General features: G+C 37.9%; 1 protein-coding gene across 1 annotated transcript in view; it reads left to right on the top strand.

Annotated features, from left to right (window-relative positions):
• Positions 1 to 18,223, top strand: part of arid1b (AT-rich interactive domain 1B) — a 90,906-nt gene that overhangs the window by 2,073 nt on the left and 70,610 nt on the right. Inside the window, exon 2 of the mRNA XM_077731004.1 lies at positions 17,155 to 17,358. Within this exon, the coding sequence (XP_077587130.1) occupies positions 17,155 to 17,358 (204 nt within the window). The remainder of the gene's footprint in view (positions 1 to 17,154; positions 17,359 to 18,223) is intronic.

The following is an 18,223-nucleotide window of genomic DNA, read 5'->3' on the forward strand; positions in this document are numbered from 1 at the left end:
GTTCAAATGGCATCTTTTCCATTCTTTTTCTTAGTCAGTGCCCCATTATCCCTCCAGTGGTCACCCCAGGTATTGCACCCAATGTACAGAAATATTACCCGAAAAAAAGTCTTCTTTTTGTCATTCCGAGTACATATCAAAGTCTAAAATATTCCCGCTTGCGTTCCTTTCCACGGCGTACTGTTTACTTTTCTCACTTATGAATTATTAGTGCGATATGAACAAAGACTTTATAATGGGAGTCATGCATCAATGTCACATTGTATTATCGCCTATCGCGAGGAGTTTTGTGCATCGTGATGGGGGCGCCGTGTACCCCGATTTTTGTATTCTGGTGGTTCCCCCCCCTTTGAATTTTTCCCATCCGCCGATGTTGTTTTGCGTCTTGGCTAGCAAGCACGCTACTGATTAGCAACACCAGAGTAAATTTTTAATTTGCTCTGTTCCGTCCGATAAGGGTCCAGCTCAGCGGTTTTGGATGAAACGGACGGGCCGCTAAGGTAATTGGCAACCTGGGCCGGTTCTTTGACCGCATTTGCTTTGAATACCGATTCATTTTTTTGACTAAATTCCGATGGAGGTCGATGGAGGATAGAAGGGGAAGGTGGATTCAAACCATTACTTTTCTATGGATGTATCAAAATTTCTTAGGGGTGTGGTTTCTTGTCATTTTGTAATTTTTACAGGTTACTCAGGATCTGGCAACCTGGGCAGACATTGTACAAATATAATTTGGCCAATTAGACTGATTTGGATGTGATGTTGATTTTCCTAAAGTGGGTCAAATTGACCAAGTACAGAGTTGCCAAATGTCTAAAATCATATTTTGTAAAGATAATTTTTAGGTTTTTGGGAGACTTTTTTCCAAGAGGGTGCTGGAGCATATCCCAGCTGACCCTGAAATAGTGTTTAACCAATCCCTGGGCCCAAGGAGACAAACAACCAATCGGATTTGTGTTTAGGGCCAATCTAGTGTCCAATCAGACTAGAATGCATATTTTTGGAATGTGGGAGGAAACTGGAGTACCCGGATAAAACCCACATAGGCCTAGACTGAACATGCAAAGTGGACCCTCCTGCTTTTGAAACCAAAACCCCAGAACTGTGAGACTGACTCGCCAGATGGCACATTCATTCATTTTCTGACCCGATTTATCCTCACTAGGGTCGCTGGGGGTGCTGGAGCCTATCCCAACCAATCCCTAGGTGGACCCAACTGGTTTTCAAACCAGGAATGTGAAGCCAACGTGCTAGACTGCCCCGCATATACAAAATATAGATTTAAAAACCTATGAACCACATGCGGCTCGAGAGCCACGTCTCAAATTCTTTTGTTGGATACGAGACTCGGCGCAGCTGCTCGTAGAGGAAAAGCAGCAGCGGCAAGGCCACAGATGCAAGAATGCAGGCCATATTTGAAATGAGTCACACGGAAGGCTGCTGACTTCTCAGAAATGTTCCGGGCCTGAGAGGGGAATCACTAACAGAACTCTGGCAAATGTCAACTTAGTTCAAATCTTCTCCCCCTCTGTGAACAATAAAAAAGTCCCCCATGTCCCCCCCCCCCCCCCCACCCAAAGTGTAGGTCTCCTTCACACCACGCTAATTTAAATAGCTTCCATCCATTTAGTAGCACGTGCATAGCACCCTCTTAGCGACCACCCTGACCTTCACATATGCTAATTAGCCATGTGGAGTAGGCCTGAAGGGAACAAGCCCCTCCCCCCTTTCTGTCCCATGGGCTGGGTAATATTTCTTTACTAGCCCCCACCCCCATGTGGGTTTATTTGTGTATTTTTAAAAGAAGTCTTTTACAAAACAGATGGTCTTCTTTGGAGAACGCTTTCAATTTAGCAGACGTCTTTTTTTTCTTTTTTTTTTTTAACCCCCGCATTTTTTTTTGATCTGTCAGTGTTTCCCGCGTTTCTTTTCATGTGTCCCGGGGTCTCCCGGGGGACTCGCTAGTCAGTTCAGAGGTATTTAGACAGCCCGTTGAATATTTATATACCTTTAGTTGACACATCTGTGGACTATTGTGCTGCCACCTCTGGTTTGGAGGGGGAAGGGGGCTCCCTTTACGTCTTCTTTAACCACCCGTGAAGAAGCCACCGAGGAATGGGGAGAATGCGGTAAAAAAATGGCAAGGGGGGTTTAATATTGTTATGGGTTTTGATATTTCTTGTATTGTTGCATTGGTATTTATTTTGGATATTAATATCTGATTTTTAAGGTTAATGATGGTCCATTTTGTGGGTAATCACAGTAATCCCTCGTTTAACGCGGGTAATGGGTTCAAAGATGTGACAGAATTGGTGAATAATTGTGGTGGGAGGATAGTGTTGGTATATGGATTTATTTTAAAGTTATTTGGCTTTTGCAGTATTGTTTAACGCCCTAGGGGAGGGACTGCCCTCTTGTGGCTGGGGAAATATTATTTCCCCTCATTTCGGGATTGTATTATTGTTTTTACACTGTAAAGTTGTGATATCTACAGTAATCCCTCGATTATTGCGGTTATTGTAGAGCAGACATGGACGTGATGGATGAAAAATCGTAAAATTAAAAATAAAAAAAATTAAAAAATATATTTTTTTTAAAGTATAATTTGAAAAAAATATATATATTTATTTACTTTAGTGCTGAGTCCTATTAGCAATCGGAAGAAAAGGGGAGGGGCTTCTGTTTGCAAGTTTCATTGTGATTTTGCACATTTTTATGAATTTACAAAAAAATGTAATTTAAAAATAAATAAAATTCCCCCAGTAAAACAACCGTGATATTCGAGGGATTACTGTACTTTACATATTCAATCAGTGATGTAAATCTGCAATAGTTAATGCGCAAATTAGTAAACAATGTATTTTTTTAGCTCCTTAGTGTAATTATTGCATAAGTTGTTTACATTACAAAACTATAACAAAGGAGCCTCTATGTATTAGATAAACAATTGAATTCATAATTAACTATCATTATTTTAATAAGTCTAGTCTACTTCCCATGCTTGTTTTTCTTCCCCTCAGTCCCTTTTATTTAAATATAATCTGACATAAGAATAGCCTCATAAACACATCTTGTATTTTTATTGGTCCAACGCATCGACCTGTTCTATTGTTCATTGTACAATAATAATATAAAACAGCCAATTGACTACTAAAATAGAAATTGAGTCAACAATTGCCTTGTGACAATTAACCCCGTGATAGGGTCTCTTCGACTTACTGTCAATATGACGATAAAAGCAAATTATTTGTGTATTGACACTAAAATAGCTCCTCGAACGGCAACATTTTTGCGGCTTTTGGCTAAAACGGTGTTCTAAATTCCAGACACTCCTTCCCCGGAAACCGGTTCAACCGGAATTAATATCGATGATCCACCTGAACTCCATCTTATTGTCAATTTTTTATTGCGCCGTAGCTTTAATTCTTCAGAGGGTTGTCCATTTTTGTTTGTTTTGGTGCTGGTGGGCTGTATTCTGACTGTAACATACCCACCCACACACATTTGCCTTGTTCTCAATGAACAGTCATAGTTGATGTTGGCTAAACATGTAAAGGTTACTGTAATGTCAGGCGTATGCCAGAGGGGGAGTGTGGAATAGCGTATTAGCATAATCCATAGACAACTGTCCCTTTTCCAAAAGCTTGTAATGCAGATATGACCAGTGCTGCACTGCAGGAGTGCGTGGCTGTTGCTTGGGTTTTTTTTCTCTCTCTGCATGAGATTTAACATTTAATTTATTATTTAGATGGAATGATATTTTTTTTTGTTTGAGTGGTACCTTGAATTAAGGGTGGATTGGTGTTGTGGTGTAGAATTTGGATGTAAATACTAGCATTGAATTGATTGTGATAGTGTATGTGGATATGTTTTAGTTGTATTTTACGCACTATAAGGCGCAACTAAAGACGTTTCTAAGAAAAATATTGTTTAATCATTGTATAAAATGTATTCTTAGCACAGTTACATCTGGTGAATGTATTACACAATCCCCTACTACTACCACCATCACTACTACATATACTACTGCTTTTGTAATCTGGTGCATTTTGTATATGTTTATGTACATGTACAAGTACATATATAAAACGCACCAGATTACAAAAGCAGTAGTATATGTAGTAGTAATGGTGGTAGTAGGGGTATATGTATATGTAGTATATGTAGTATATGTAGTATATGTAGTATATGTAGTATATGTAGTATATGTAGTATATGTAGTATATGTAGTATATGTAGTATATGTAGTATATGTAGTATATGTAGTATATGTAGTATATGTAGTATATGTAGTATATGTAGTATATGTAGTATATGTAGTATATGTAGTATATGTAGTATATGTAGTATATGTAGTATATGTAGTACATGTAGTACATGTAGTACATGTAGTACATGTAGTATATGCAGTATATGCAGTATATGCAGTATATGCAGTATATGCAGTATATGCAGTATATGCAGTATATGCAGTATATGCAGTATATGCAGTATATGCAGTATATGCAGTATATGCAGTATATGCAGTATATGCAGTATATGCAGTATATGCAGTATATGCAGTATATGCAGTATATGCAGTATATGCAGTATATGCAGTATATGCAGTATATGCAGTATATGCAGTATATGCAGTATATGCAGTATATGCAGTATATGCAGTATATGCAGTATATGCAGTATATGCAGTATATGCAGTATATGCAGTATATGCAGTATATGCAGTATATGCAGTATATGCAGTATATGCAGTATATGCAGTATATGCAGTATATGCAGTATATGCAGTATATGCAGTATATGCAGTATATGCAGTATATGCAGTATATGCAGTATATGCAGTATATGCAGTATATGCAGTATATGCAGTATATGCAGTATATGCAGTATATGCAGTATATGCAGTATATGTATTGTAATCCCATTACTGTCATTTGTACTCATTATGTTAGTACAATTTGAAAGAGTATTCAACATTAACAATGTTGATTCACTACCAGTAGAATGTATTACAATTATATTTATATACATTATCGTAAGGATATTATTCCAAGTATTCATTGATAATTGACCTTATTCATTTTATTAGCAAAGGCAAATCAGGAATCTTAACACTTCACCTGCCTGTAAAGTTTAGTGTAGTGTTTAGTGTAGTACCATCCTGAAAAAAAACGGACTAATAATGGTCATGAAAACGCATCATTGACGATCAAGTCGTTTCCAAGTCTTAATTTGCCTTTTGGGAATGGCTAGCGCACTTTATTAGCGGACTTGTATCTGTTATTTACTGGGCTACTTCAGCTAGAATAATGCTCATTTTAGACATTTTTATCTGCTCCGCAAAAACGCAACATTATTTATTTATTTTTTGATCATAACCGTGCTCTAAAAATGTCTGTCTTTTCCTTCCCATGTGAGACAAATGGCGGTTTGTACTTGCCTAACATGTTTTGTAATTACTCGTTTGTGTTTGTGTGGAATTTCCCTGGGTATTTTTGACGTTTGTTTTTTGGACAGATATTGCTTCTCTTTTGTTATTGTTTTTATTTGAAAGAAAAATATTCTTTCCGTTTTCCAAGTGACGTTTTTTTGTCGTTTGAGTGCTTAGTTGCGTTTGACCTTGGACGATGACGGCACCGTCGACTCATTAAGTAGCGAAGATGAATGATTCTATTATGGAAAGAGAAGAGACGATTACTGCTAATTAACAGTCGAGAGGGGGGGTGAGGCGCACCGGAGGGCACCCTGACCCCAACTCTATAGAGGGCAGAGGGTAGCATGGTGGGAATAGAGAAAAAAATATGATGAATAGGCTTGTTTGGAATTTTTTTTTTAAACATATTTTTAGGAAAACTCTTCTTTATATAAGTTTTGTTGGTCGCTAAAGCTAAATTTAACAATGTAGCATGCTAGCGCAAACTATGGTGCATTTGAATAGAAGTTTTGTTTTACGCTAAAGCTAAATGCTAGCGTAAAAATTATGTATTTGTGGTTTGTTTGAAAGTGTTGTGTTTTGGTTTGGTTTGATGTGTTGACTGCCCTCTAGTGGCAAGGGTAAATTAGGCAGAATGTGATTACTGTGAATGAGAAGGCTGTCGTTATGAAATATGAAGGAAAAATCAATATATAGGAGTGATTATTGGATATGTCATTTGGGTTATTTGTTATGATAGAGTAAGGGCGCATTTTTGTTGATTTTTAAAGAGTTGTTGTCGTCGTTTTGTTAGAATTTTTTTAAATTGTGTTCTAAAATAGTGTTTTTAATCAAACTGTATGTTGTTTGAGCATTAATAATTTGTTTTTAATGTTATTTTAGGGGATATACATGTTATCCTTGTGTAAATATCATGCTAATTAGCAGTTAGCATGAGTGTAGCGCTAGTGGCGGGTGGTAAAATGCTCTGCTAGCAGATACGGAATGCTAAATGCGGCTAATTTAGCTAATGGGGTTATTTTTTTAATTCATTTTCTTCGTTTAAAACAATCTTCAATATGTGGCAGTGAAAAATGTATAAGTATTAAATGTATTCATAAATACAAATTGTGAATTTTTGATAAATGTTGTTGTTCGACTAGATTATTATTATAGAGATTTATATATATATCATTATATTATTGTCTATAGTGGTTGTGCTTTACATAATGGAAATAAGACATGTGTAATTCATTAAGATATCACCAGTCATTTTTATATTAACATTGCTTATGGCATTTCATATTTTGGCTCCAAAATAATAACGCTTTACTGCACAAATGCCATGTTGCTACATGTAAAAAACGGGCTAAAACGCAAGATTAGCAAAGAGCATTTTTCCGCATAGTTGTCGTTGCCCCGAGCTTGCAAAATTCCTCCGTGCTGACAAATCACGAGGGGGGGGGGGGGGTCCAGTTTAGAGTATGTGGAGGTCAAAGGTCAACAGCTCGCAACATCTCTCTATGACTCATGACCCTAAAAAACTCGAAGCTCCGCCTCCTCCCGTAGTTCATTGGCTAGCTTGTTAAGCAAAGGTCTGGGAACGGAATAACCTCAGACGCCGAGCCGATAGCGAGTCCGCCTTGATGAAGGCAACGTGATTATTTTCCGCTTTAATTGGGGGATTTGCTTTTCTGCCCGTTTTGCACTTTTTTTTGCAAGGTTATTCTGTTTTTGTCGCTTTTCTCAAGAGAGTTTTGTTTTATTCTTTGCTCTGCCAGCCTAGATTTTTTTTTTTGTCGGATCTTGAGTTAAATTGTCAGTTGTGTATTCCTTCGGGTACCAATAGCAGGGTTCTGTTTTATGCTAGCTGCAGATTTTGGTGGTAATTCTGGATTAAAAGCCTTGAATATTCCGTTTTTTTATAGATTTAAAACAATGTTAATTTGAGATATTTTTTTTTTAAATCTATTTTCAGATTTTACAATTTTTTTTTAACTAAAAACAGAAAAAAATGGATTTAAAAAATATAGTTTGATGTGTTTTTCCCCTATATTATGCAGCACTAATGTTTACTATAAGATTATTTATGTTATTTTGGTCTATGTTATGTTAAGACTAAATTGGTTAGGGATATTTTTTTTAAACTAAAATGCGTAGTGTCCTGATTCAGGAACAGTGTTGCAAACAAGACTAAAAAACAAATGTGTCACCCGTTTTTTTTTTTTAGATCAAAAATATGTTCCCCAGATGGCTCCAAGTATTTCTCAAAGTCTGTTTTTAACTTGTTGGCCATTTTGGGAAAGTCGCCTATTTTCAGCACTGTCTGTTCTTCATTTTTTGAGGGATCGTAGTTATCTTCTGCTTGTTACAAAATTTCAGTATATTCATGCACCTGGATTCGAACCCAAGGCCCTAGAACTGCGAGCCGCCTGAAAACCACTTAACCACCGTGTCTTAAAATCATAAATTGTGAAAATTATGCTTTTTAAAAGAGCAGTGTCATTAGGAATTAGGCCCAGGAGGCGGGACTTGCAGTTTTTTTGTCATTGGTGGCTTACACACGTACATATATGTATGCATACGCACACTCATTGACGCACGTTAGCGAGTGTGCGCAAACATGTGGAGGAAATGCAAATGAAATGCATATTTTCAGGGGAAAGGGGGGAGCATCTATAATTTAGCTAGGCTCTTTGAATGGGAATGATGGGAGTGCAAAGGCTGTGATTTATTTTGGTTGTTGCGCAGGGATAATTCTGTCAGAGTAGGCTTTTATTCTTGTAAACAAATGCCAGGAAGGGAAAGAATAAAAGCGTAATAATAAAGTAAACAGAATGCTATGAATGCGATTAGCTGCTGGCATGAATAATTTGCTCGCTATGGAGGCGTTAGATGAAAGAAAGATGACAGATTGGAGACCCTAGTTGTTGCCGGATGAAAGTGCGGGTGAGACCCTAAATACTTGTTATGGGTTTTTTTGGGGGGCTTTTAGGCTTTGTGTTTGGGTTTTTTTTGGTGTTCATAGAAGACAAAAGTACTTTTTTCCTTCTTACATGGGTGATAAAATGATAATTATTTTCAAGTAATTTTTGGCGACAATAATAACTTTTGACAATTATAAACTGCAATTACACCATTTGAACACCGCGAAGAGTGGGGGCGCTGTTGAGACGAAAACGCTAGTTCTAGACAGTTTTTTTTAAATTTCATATTGCAATGCAACTATTGTTTTGAAGGCAAAATTATGAAACTAAATAACATTTCAGTAACTTTTCTGAAGGTTTTTTTTTATTAATTGAAAGCGTTGTCTTATCTTTATTGCGCAACAAAACAACAAAAATACTTTTAAAAAATCATATTTTTTATTTTCATGAGAGTAATGTTGTTGCTTAATGTGGAAAGTCATGTATTTACTGATTCACAGAAGTTTTAAATGTGTAAATAATTAGTAATAGCAATTGTTGTCATATTGACCTAGCTAATCCAGATCACACTGGTCTATGTGAGGTAAGCTGGGGTCTGAATGTGGTTCCACTTACTAGCCCACGTGGCTCCTGCTGCTTGACCTCTAGAGAACCGTAGACTATTGAACTTTGTGGATCAAAGCTCCAGGGAAAGGTCTGCCCTCCATAAACGTCAGCCTCGCTCCATAATTCTAGAAAGAAAGATGGCCACGGGTGATCCAGGGTCAGGGATGCCGTCGGATGGAATAACTTGTTGGATTTGTGCTGTCCCAGATTGGCCTGAGACATGATTTTTAGATTATTTGGTAACAAAGATTGCGTTTCTAAAAATTATTTTTTTTCTAGGTCTACATTGTCTTTTGCTGTGTCTGTATATCTGTATATATATTTTGGATTTTAGTCCTATTGAACTACACAGTCACCTATAGAGCCAGCTCTTGTTGGTATATTGGACTTTTCCCCCCTAAAATATTTTTTAAAAATCCCCAAAATATATATATTTAACAGTATTATCCCATTTCAGGCATTTGTATGTATTTTTTAAATTAAATATCTGACAGTGATGGTACTTTTTTGCTTTTCTATCCAATACTCTCAGACCTTTCCCATAAACTGTTTCAATTAGTGTTGTCTTACAGTCCAATAACCTTTCTAAAATCCCAATCAAAATCAGACGAGCATGGAAGTATTTAACCGACCAATCAAAACGATCCCTTCCAAATGTTTGACATTGGAGTCTGATTTGGCCCATTTGTGACAGCTCCAAATTCGACTCCCAGGCTTTCAGGCTTTTAGGTTTTCAGTCTTTCACCCCCAAAACTTCGTCCGACTGAAACGAATAACAGCAGTAGACAAGGCGATATTGTGGTGGAACTGAGTGTGGCTGACTCTTCTGCCTCTGTGATCCCTCTATCAATAAGAAAAGGGCCGCCTGTCAGAAGACCTGCCAAGCGTCTGGCTGTGCTCGACACAACATCTGGAAACAGATGGCGTACACTGATCACAGACTCACGTACACAACAGTTACGTTCGTTACCATTTTCAAGTCGTTATGTAGCCTACATTGGTTGATTTGTGTCAATTATGCTATCAGGAAGGGTGGTGGTTTTTTTTTGATTTGCCGTTTGGAGCTCAGAAGTTAAATATGGTGGAATTTAAGATGTTTTTGGGGGTGAAGTTTGGTAAAGAGTTGTTTACAAGTTGTTCTGCGCTATCCTAGCATTATTTGGGCAATATTATTATTTAAAATTATTCATTGGAAAGAGTAGAAACAGGAAAATATGAATGGAACGTATTTTCCGGACTATAAGTTGCGTTTTTTTAAATAGTTTGCAGAGGCTTGTGATTAATACTCAAGTACAGTTTATGTTTTTTGTTGTTTTTTTAACCACTGTCTGTTATGTTGTATTTTTCCCCCGAAAGTTATGCAAAAAATATTAACAGATCACCATTTTATTATTAAATCTTTGCTGTCATTTTCTGATAAAACAAAAAATTGCCATAATAGCTTGACTATAATATTTATGTTTTCTTTTGATTGCTTTTTTTTCAGACATTGCTGCGACTTATAGTCCAAAAAATACGACAGCCCTCATATTCCTTGCAAAATGCCAATCCTCCATCTTATTTTACCCTCATTTTGTGTAACTTAAAATGCGTAAACATATATTTTTAAACTAATTATCAGTATTTTCTCCCAATCCAAGTTGATTTCCTACCATTAAACACACAGTCTTTATTCCCGGGAATGCCCAACCTTGCTAATGGAATAGCATTAGCGATAAAGCGAATTTGTCCAGGTTGAATCATTACGATCCAAGTCCCGTATTACCCAGTGTGTTTATAAATTAGCCACGGTTATTCATGATATTGTGCTGCGAGTAGGGTGAAAATACATAAGTGAATACTAAGTGAGCACACCAACACAAATGATTCTAAAGGGTCCTGGGGGGGCTTTCTCCGCCATCCATTAGTCAACTCTGTAAGGCAAAGCTTAACGAGCTCCCGAGGCTGGTCATTTGGGGGCGGGGTTTGTCGGCCTTGTGAATTATGAATGTTGTTAGCTAATGCTACAATACAATAGGAATTCTACATTTAACTCTATGGGTTTTTTTTTCTTAGAATTCTTACAAGGCGGGTAAAGGATTTTGTTGAAATTGTGTTTTATCAAATTGTCGATAAATAAATAAAAATTGTGGCTGTACCTATAAACAAGAGATTTGTCAAAGTAGGTCACACACACGGTGTAGTTAAAAAAAGGCTCCCCAACAAACAAGGATTTACATTCAGGCAGTTTGTTTTGGAAGAGTGCCCAGTTCTCTAGGGTGGAACTATCCATATTTTTCCTGTGGGTGATCCATCACTTAAGAAAAAAATACACACACAAAAAATACACCAAATAGACCTTCCGAACATATGAAATACTAAAAGTCACCTGAAACAATTGAAACTCAATTAATTTCATCACCCGTGCACTACAAATGTCGTTTAAATCCGATTTATTCACTTTGTCATTTCATATGAACAGTTTGTATATCATTTTTTTGTTAAATTTGAAAAATTGTATTGAAAATGGCGGGTCGGTGGTGTAGTGGTTAATTTGTCGGGCTCGCAGTTTTGGGGTTCGGGGTTCGATACCTGATAGGTCTTTTTTATGTGAAATTTTCATGCAAATCCAACGATCTCAAGAGCCACATACAGCTCCTGAGCTAAACTATAAATTCCTATCATATTTGGACCCCCCCCCCCAAAAAAACCCTCCATCTTTAACCATCTTATTTAAGGTATCCAATAGCTCCATCCACTTCCATTTTTATTTGTTTTCATTTCCTAATGGGGTGTCACCAGCATGTCAGCCGGATCTCGTTTTGTCATTGACTGCCCCCCCCCCCCACACACACACACCCCATCCATCCTCCATCCCTCCCTCTCTCTCTCCCCCCTATTTTTCCGTCTCCCACTCTCATTCAGTAGAGGAAAAGGGCTCTGGTGACCCTTTTGGACCCCAATCTCACTTGAGACAGATGAAGCAGCCTACACCCCCCCCCCACCCCCACACCCATCTATCCTCCCCTCCATCCATCCTCCTCTTCCTCTCCTCCTCTTCGGCTTAATGACGTTTTTGTGTCGGCCGTGAGGAAGCGCGCCATCTTCAACTTCGGATTGGGGCGTACGACGGCGCGCACGCTCGCCTACGTGTCGGCGGTGTAAATATTGGTGTCAAACGTAGAGGGCACACCTCTCCCCGACGCCCGACACCACGGCAGAGAGAGCAATTATGTGCATTGCGCCAAACACAAAGGCATACCGGTTGTCTGCATTATGGCGGCCTCTTATCTGACAACCACCCCCCATCGCCACCACCACCACACGCCCCCCCCCCCCCCTTCCCCATGCATTGTTTATCCGTGAGCCTCCGCCCACCTCTCGCATGGCTGCCGTCTCCTGCTTTTTCTCCTTGAATAATTTCCTCGCTCTCATTGCTAGGCTGCCTTTGTGGCCAGATACGTGATGCAGGCATGCTTATTAAGCTAAGCAAGGTTTTCTGCTTGGCCCCCCCCACCCTTCTTTTTAAAAATGTGATGGGGAAATTTGGGTGATGCGTTTTATGGAATTGAATTGAATGCATTAATTGGCATTAGGCATGTGTAATGCATATCTGGCAACTTTTTCCTGTATTTGTTGTGGTGTCTTTTATGGAAGTTAATTGAATGGAGTGATATTGGCATTAGGCAAGTGTAATGCATATCTGGCAACTTTTTCCAGTATTTTTTTCTGATGCATTTTAAGGAATTGAATTGAATGCAGTTATTGTTATTATGCGAGTTTAATGCATATCTGGCAACTTTTCCCAGTATTTTTGGTGATGTGTTTTAAGTGAATGAATTGAATGCAGTTATTGTTATCATGCGAGTGTAATGCATATCTGGCAACATTTTCCAGTATTTTTTGGTTTTTGATCATTTCGACGTGTGTACGCCGTATAATAACTTTTGTACAGGAACATTAATTTTTTTAAAGTACGTTCTGTTGTAAAAGCGATCTTGTTTCAGCCATTTTGGCTCTAATCCGGATGGTGATGACATGATATGCGCACCCGCATTCCTCTTAAAAAAACCTGCTTTTTCACTATATTTAACGCGTCAGCAAGCAATGTACCCATATAGTCAAATTTAAAAAAATGCAATTATTAACATATAAACGCAAAAATAAGTAAATATAACATACATCGATAACCTTCATTCAAATTTTATCCTAAAACGGAAAGTAATTTACTTAATCAGTCCCCACACAATGACCTGGCGGGCCAAATTTGACTCCTCCACCCATATAAGAGCCACATGTGGCTTACGAGCCACATCTTTCCAAAACTGAGGCCAGCCAGGTTAGAGTTAACAACACTCTCTCCTTGCTTGATGACATCAGTATTGTCTCTGCATCCATGAAATTAATTTTTCTAATCTTAGTCAGCAGGAGCAGCAGAATTTGCACACATTAATATGGAAAGTCTATACCCCCCCCCCCTCCCAACTGGCCCCCCACCCGTCTTTTTTCCCCTCCTCTCCCTCCCCGGTTCCCGTTTGATTCTGTTTTCTAAAACCGTAAAAGGCTTTTCAAACCTCGAATGCGTGGCTTTTGTTCCGCGGCGAAAAGCCGCCGCGTAATAGCAATCGGAGAGTGCTTTGCTGCATGGTATAAATAAATAACATAAAAAGACAAGAGACAACGTCCCAGCAGACCCCATTCGGGCTACAACGTAAGATCTGTAGACCATAATTATCCTTATTTGTCTCCACTCACAAATTCACACGGCTAAAAGGGTTCATTATGCTGCCAGGATTGGCTCCTTCAGAATAAGAGATAATCGATAAAAGGGTCGTTTTTTTTTAATGTGACTTCTAAAGCTATTTTACAAATGTTGATTTGAGAGCAAAAATACAACGACAACAAAAATAGAAACAATACTGTAATGATTTAAAGGGTTTTATTGAATAAAGTCAATGTTTTTTTGACGTTGAATTGGATTAAAATTGTCTTTTAGTATCAAATTATTCGGGGTATTTTCTTAATTGGGTTTGATTCTGAGAATATCAACTTATTTTTTGACTTTTATTTCATTTTATGCGAATTTCAGGCCTGCAAATGCAAAAAGTTAGCATAACAGTTTTAACAAATCCCTATGACGGCTAAAAAAACCTTTAAAAAAAAAAAAAAAAAAAACAGAAAAATATATACAATTGGCCTTTGATTATTCTTATCCAATCAATTAAAAGTGCACTTATAGTCCAGAAGATACCTACAAAATAAGTCAAAAAGTCAACGAAAACGTTGTACTGCTCATGTGACTTCCTTTTTTAATTGATTTTTCCTTCAAAGTAAAACATTAGTACTCCCTATTAAAACCATAAATATGGAGTTAAAAATTGTAAACCAGGGGCGGCTTATACGAGAGAAATTGTCAAATTCAACCATTTTAAGGCCATTTTAAGAATAGGGCTTATACGCAGATGCGACTTATATACGAGAAAATGCTTATTTCATGCAACTTTATTTTATTTGGCAACCTGTCACCTGTGTGTTTACATTTTAATGGAGTGTATCCATCTCAGTTCCCAAAGCCCACAAGTTATTTTATGTTATTTTGTGTTTTTTTTTAAGTGCTCCAATTCACTTGTATTTATTTTTTTTGTAAGACGATGTTACGGCTCGTGTGTGTGTGTGTGTGTGTGTGTGTGTGTGTGTACTTTTGGCGAGAGCGCCGGGGGATTGACTGGAGTTGGCTCAGTGGTTGTTCCGAGTGGACGAGCTCTCGAGATGGAGCTGCCCAACTGAGTGCTTTGGAGGAGGCTGACTGGAGATTCAAACTGTGGGAGGGAATTGTCGAGCCGCTATACGGGTAAAAGAAAAAAAAATGGTGTTTGAGGGGAAAACATGCCCTTGTTGTACATTACTAGCCGGTCAGGGACTCGTTTGGAAATGATATTTTAATAGCTTTTGGTCAGAAATGTAGCAAAAGTTAGTTTTGATGGGTTTGATTTCAGAATGGCGAGTTTATAACATGCTAATTTTGTGATAAGATATTTGGGTATATTGTTGAATATGTGAAATATTATTGTAAGACATATTTGATCAAAAATGTAGTGGTTATATTCTAATAAAGCATTTTTTTTTTAAATTTCATTTGAATAAAACACCAATTAGAAATCTGTGTCCGGGTGTTAAATGCTTAGCGGCCTTGCAAGTTTTGGGGTTGTGGGTTGGTGTCTCCGGGCTTCTCTGGCTTTTCTTTGGGTGCTCCCACATCCCAAAATAATGCAAGCTAGGCTAATTAGATGCTAAATATTAACTAGCTATGACTGTGATTGGCTGTCATCATTGTTTGTTTTGCACGATTTTTGCGTCCTCCTTAGCTTAGCCAAAGAAAAAAATAACGAACCATTTTTTTGGTGATATAATGTATTCCGAAAATTTTTGCTGAGGTCAGCTTTCTCTCAAATCCTTCATAATTCATCTCTCACATTAAATAGAATATCAGACAGATTAACCCAGCATCATTTAACCAACAAGGAAATAATTAGCTTCCCATTTTTTAACATAAAAAATCTGCCAAAATAGCATATTGCATAGCCTACTGATCCACCATTTTTTTTTTTTACACTTTCTACGGATATTGACCTTTGCGAGAAAAGCTTTTCTCACGAGGGGCCCTCGAACGCCTCTCAGACCCCCCGCGGTCTCTCTCCACGCCATTTTTGGCGACCCCGCCGCTACCCAAACACACATTTCTTCCCAAACGACTCCAACCAAACACAGGTCTCGGTAGACCAAAACCACTTTAAAAAACGAACGGTCGCCGCGCGTAATTCGTCGAATAAAGTGCTCCCCCCCCCAACCCCACCCTGACGTGTCTTCTCGATATTAGCCCGGCGATATGAGGCGACGGCAATTTGTTCTCCGCACTGGATGAGGTGATATTGAGCTGGGGAGGTGGGACTTGTATGTGTGTGTATATATATATGTGTGTATAAGACGAGAAAAAGGGGAAAGTGTGTGTAAGGAACGGTAGGAACAAAAATGTCATAAATCACACATGATCCAACACTGCTAGACAAAAGGGATGAAAGCCTGAGAGGACCAGGAAGTCGGAAACGCGTCGCTACAGGTGACGGATTAGCCCGGACTGATCCCGAATTTTCCAGTGTTTTGTTGAGAACCCCCCCTTTCTAATCCGAGCCCCCCTCTTAAAACGACATGGAATACTTCAGTGTGAAATGAATTGGCATATTCTCTTTGGGGCTCTTGTCTGCCCTGAGGGATTCAAAACTTGAATAATTTTAGCACTTGAAGGTTTTATGATTCGGTGGAGGAGTGGTTTTTGTGTGTGGCTCGCAGTTTTGGGGTCCAGGGTTCGATTCCGGTTGGGTTTTAAATGCTGTGGAGTTTGCATATTGTTCCCTCTTCTCTTGTCTGCCCTGAGGGATTCAAAACTTGAATTATTTTAGCACTTGAAGGTTTTATAATACGGTGGGTGAGTGGTTTTTGTGTGTGGCTCGCAGTTTTGGGGTCCAGGGTTTGATTCCGGTTGGGTTTTTAATGCTGTGGAGTTTGCATAGTGTTCCCGGACTTGTGTGGGCTTTCTTTGGGTGCTCTGGTATCGTCGTACGCTAAAAACATGCATGCTAGGCTAGGTAGCTAATGCTAACTTGCCCCTAGTTATGATATTGTGCCCTTAAAATTAAGATGAATAACTTAGATGTTTGTTAAAATTGTGTGGCATGGTTCACAGCTCACTGGCGACCAATCTGGGGTGTGGTCTGAAGAATGTATAACATTTAAACATAATTAAATATAATTTGTCTCTCTTTGTTGTAAGCAAACGAGTTAGCAGTGTGATCATCAGCCCTGTTGGTGTACGCTTATAAAATGTGTAGTTTTTTTTATTGCTATTGTTCCTTTTAAACCACTTTTACAACTATTAAAGCCTGTCAGGCATTCTAATAAAAACGTGTTATAATGAAATAATTCCGTTTTGGCTTGACTCCAGCTAAGTTACCTCCCGTAGCCACGCAATAAACATTTTTTTGCTAATGGAAATACCATTTGCAGGACTGCAGACACCCACTTAAGGTTTCCAGTCGGCATGTAATTACAACCTACATTAATTGTTGCTCCACTTTAGAGTAGGGGGTGCTCAAACTACGGCTCGCGGGCTTTTACTGGTCCACAGAAATTAAAAAATATATATATTTAACGTATTTTCTTCTTCTTCAACAGGTTTCCTCCATGGATTTCATGGCAATGAAACGCTCCCAACTTTATGGGATGGTGGATAATCCCTATTCCGGCCCACAGCATCCAGGGGGCGGGCCTTACCCTCCTAGCCAGCCCTATACCCCGCCTCCCTCTCACCGTTATCCAATGGGAATGCAGGGAAGAGCACAAATGGGCATGGGAAGCATGCAGTATCCTCAACAACAGGTAGGATTTGTTTTTTTTTTTAATGAGATGTTTCTGTTGCTCCGCCCCCAAATTGCGACTTATAGTTCAGAAAATACGGTGAGGTAGTTCGGTAAACATTACGTATTGTCAAAACAATATTTATCTGATTACGTTAAAAAAAAATAAAAAATTCAACAAATAATATTAACTTCCAGCAATGGAAAATCTGGCAGCCATTTTTCTGTTGTTCGTTCATTTTTCTGAACCGCTTATCCTCACAATGGTCGTTGGTGGGGGGTGCTGGAGCCTATACTAACTGACTTGGGGCACCAGACAGAGGATACTGTGAATTAGTGGCCATCTTTGTTGACTACTACTTAATTATTATGTTGAATACTTAATTTCTTACTTGTTTATTCACTACTACTTAATTATTATGTTGAATACTTATTTATTTCTTACTTATTTATTGACTACTACTTTATTAATGTATTGACTACTACTTTATTAATTTATTGACTACTACTTTATTAATTTATTGAGTACTACTTAATTATTATGTTGAATACTTATTTATTTCTTACTTATTTATTGACTACTACTTTATTAATGTATTGACTACTACTTTATTAATGTATTGACTACTACTTTATTAATGTATTGACTACTACTTTATTATTTTATTGACTACTAATTTATTAATTTATTGGCTACTACTTAATTATTATGATGAATACTTATTTATTTCTTATGTATTGACTACTACTTAATTCATTTATTGACTACTACTTAATTATTATGTTGAATACTTACTTTATTCCTTATTTATTGATAATTTACTATTATTATTATTCAGTGATTAGTTATCTCTTTGTTTGTAGTTGTTGTTGTTGTTGTGTATACT

Source organism: Stigmatopora nigra, chromosome 13 (genome assembly GCF_051989575.1).
Source record: "Stigmatopora nigra isolate UIUO_SnigA chromosome 13, RoL_Snig_1.1, whole genome shotgun sequence".
Taxonomy (NCBI): Eukaryota; Metazoa; Chordata; class Actinopteri; order Syngnathiformes; family Syngnathidae; genus Stigmatopora; species Stigmatopora nigra.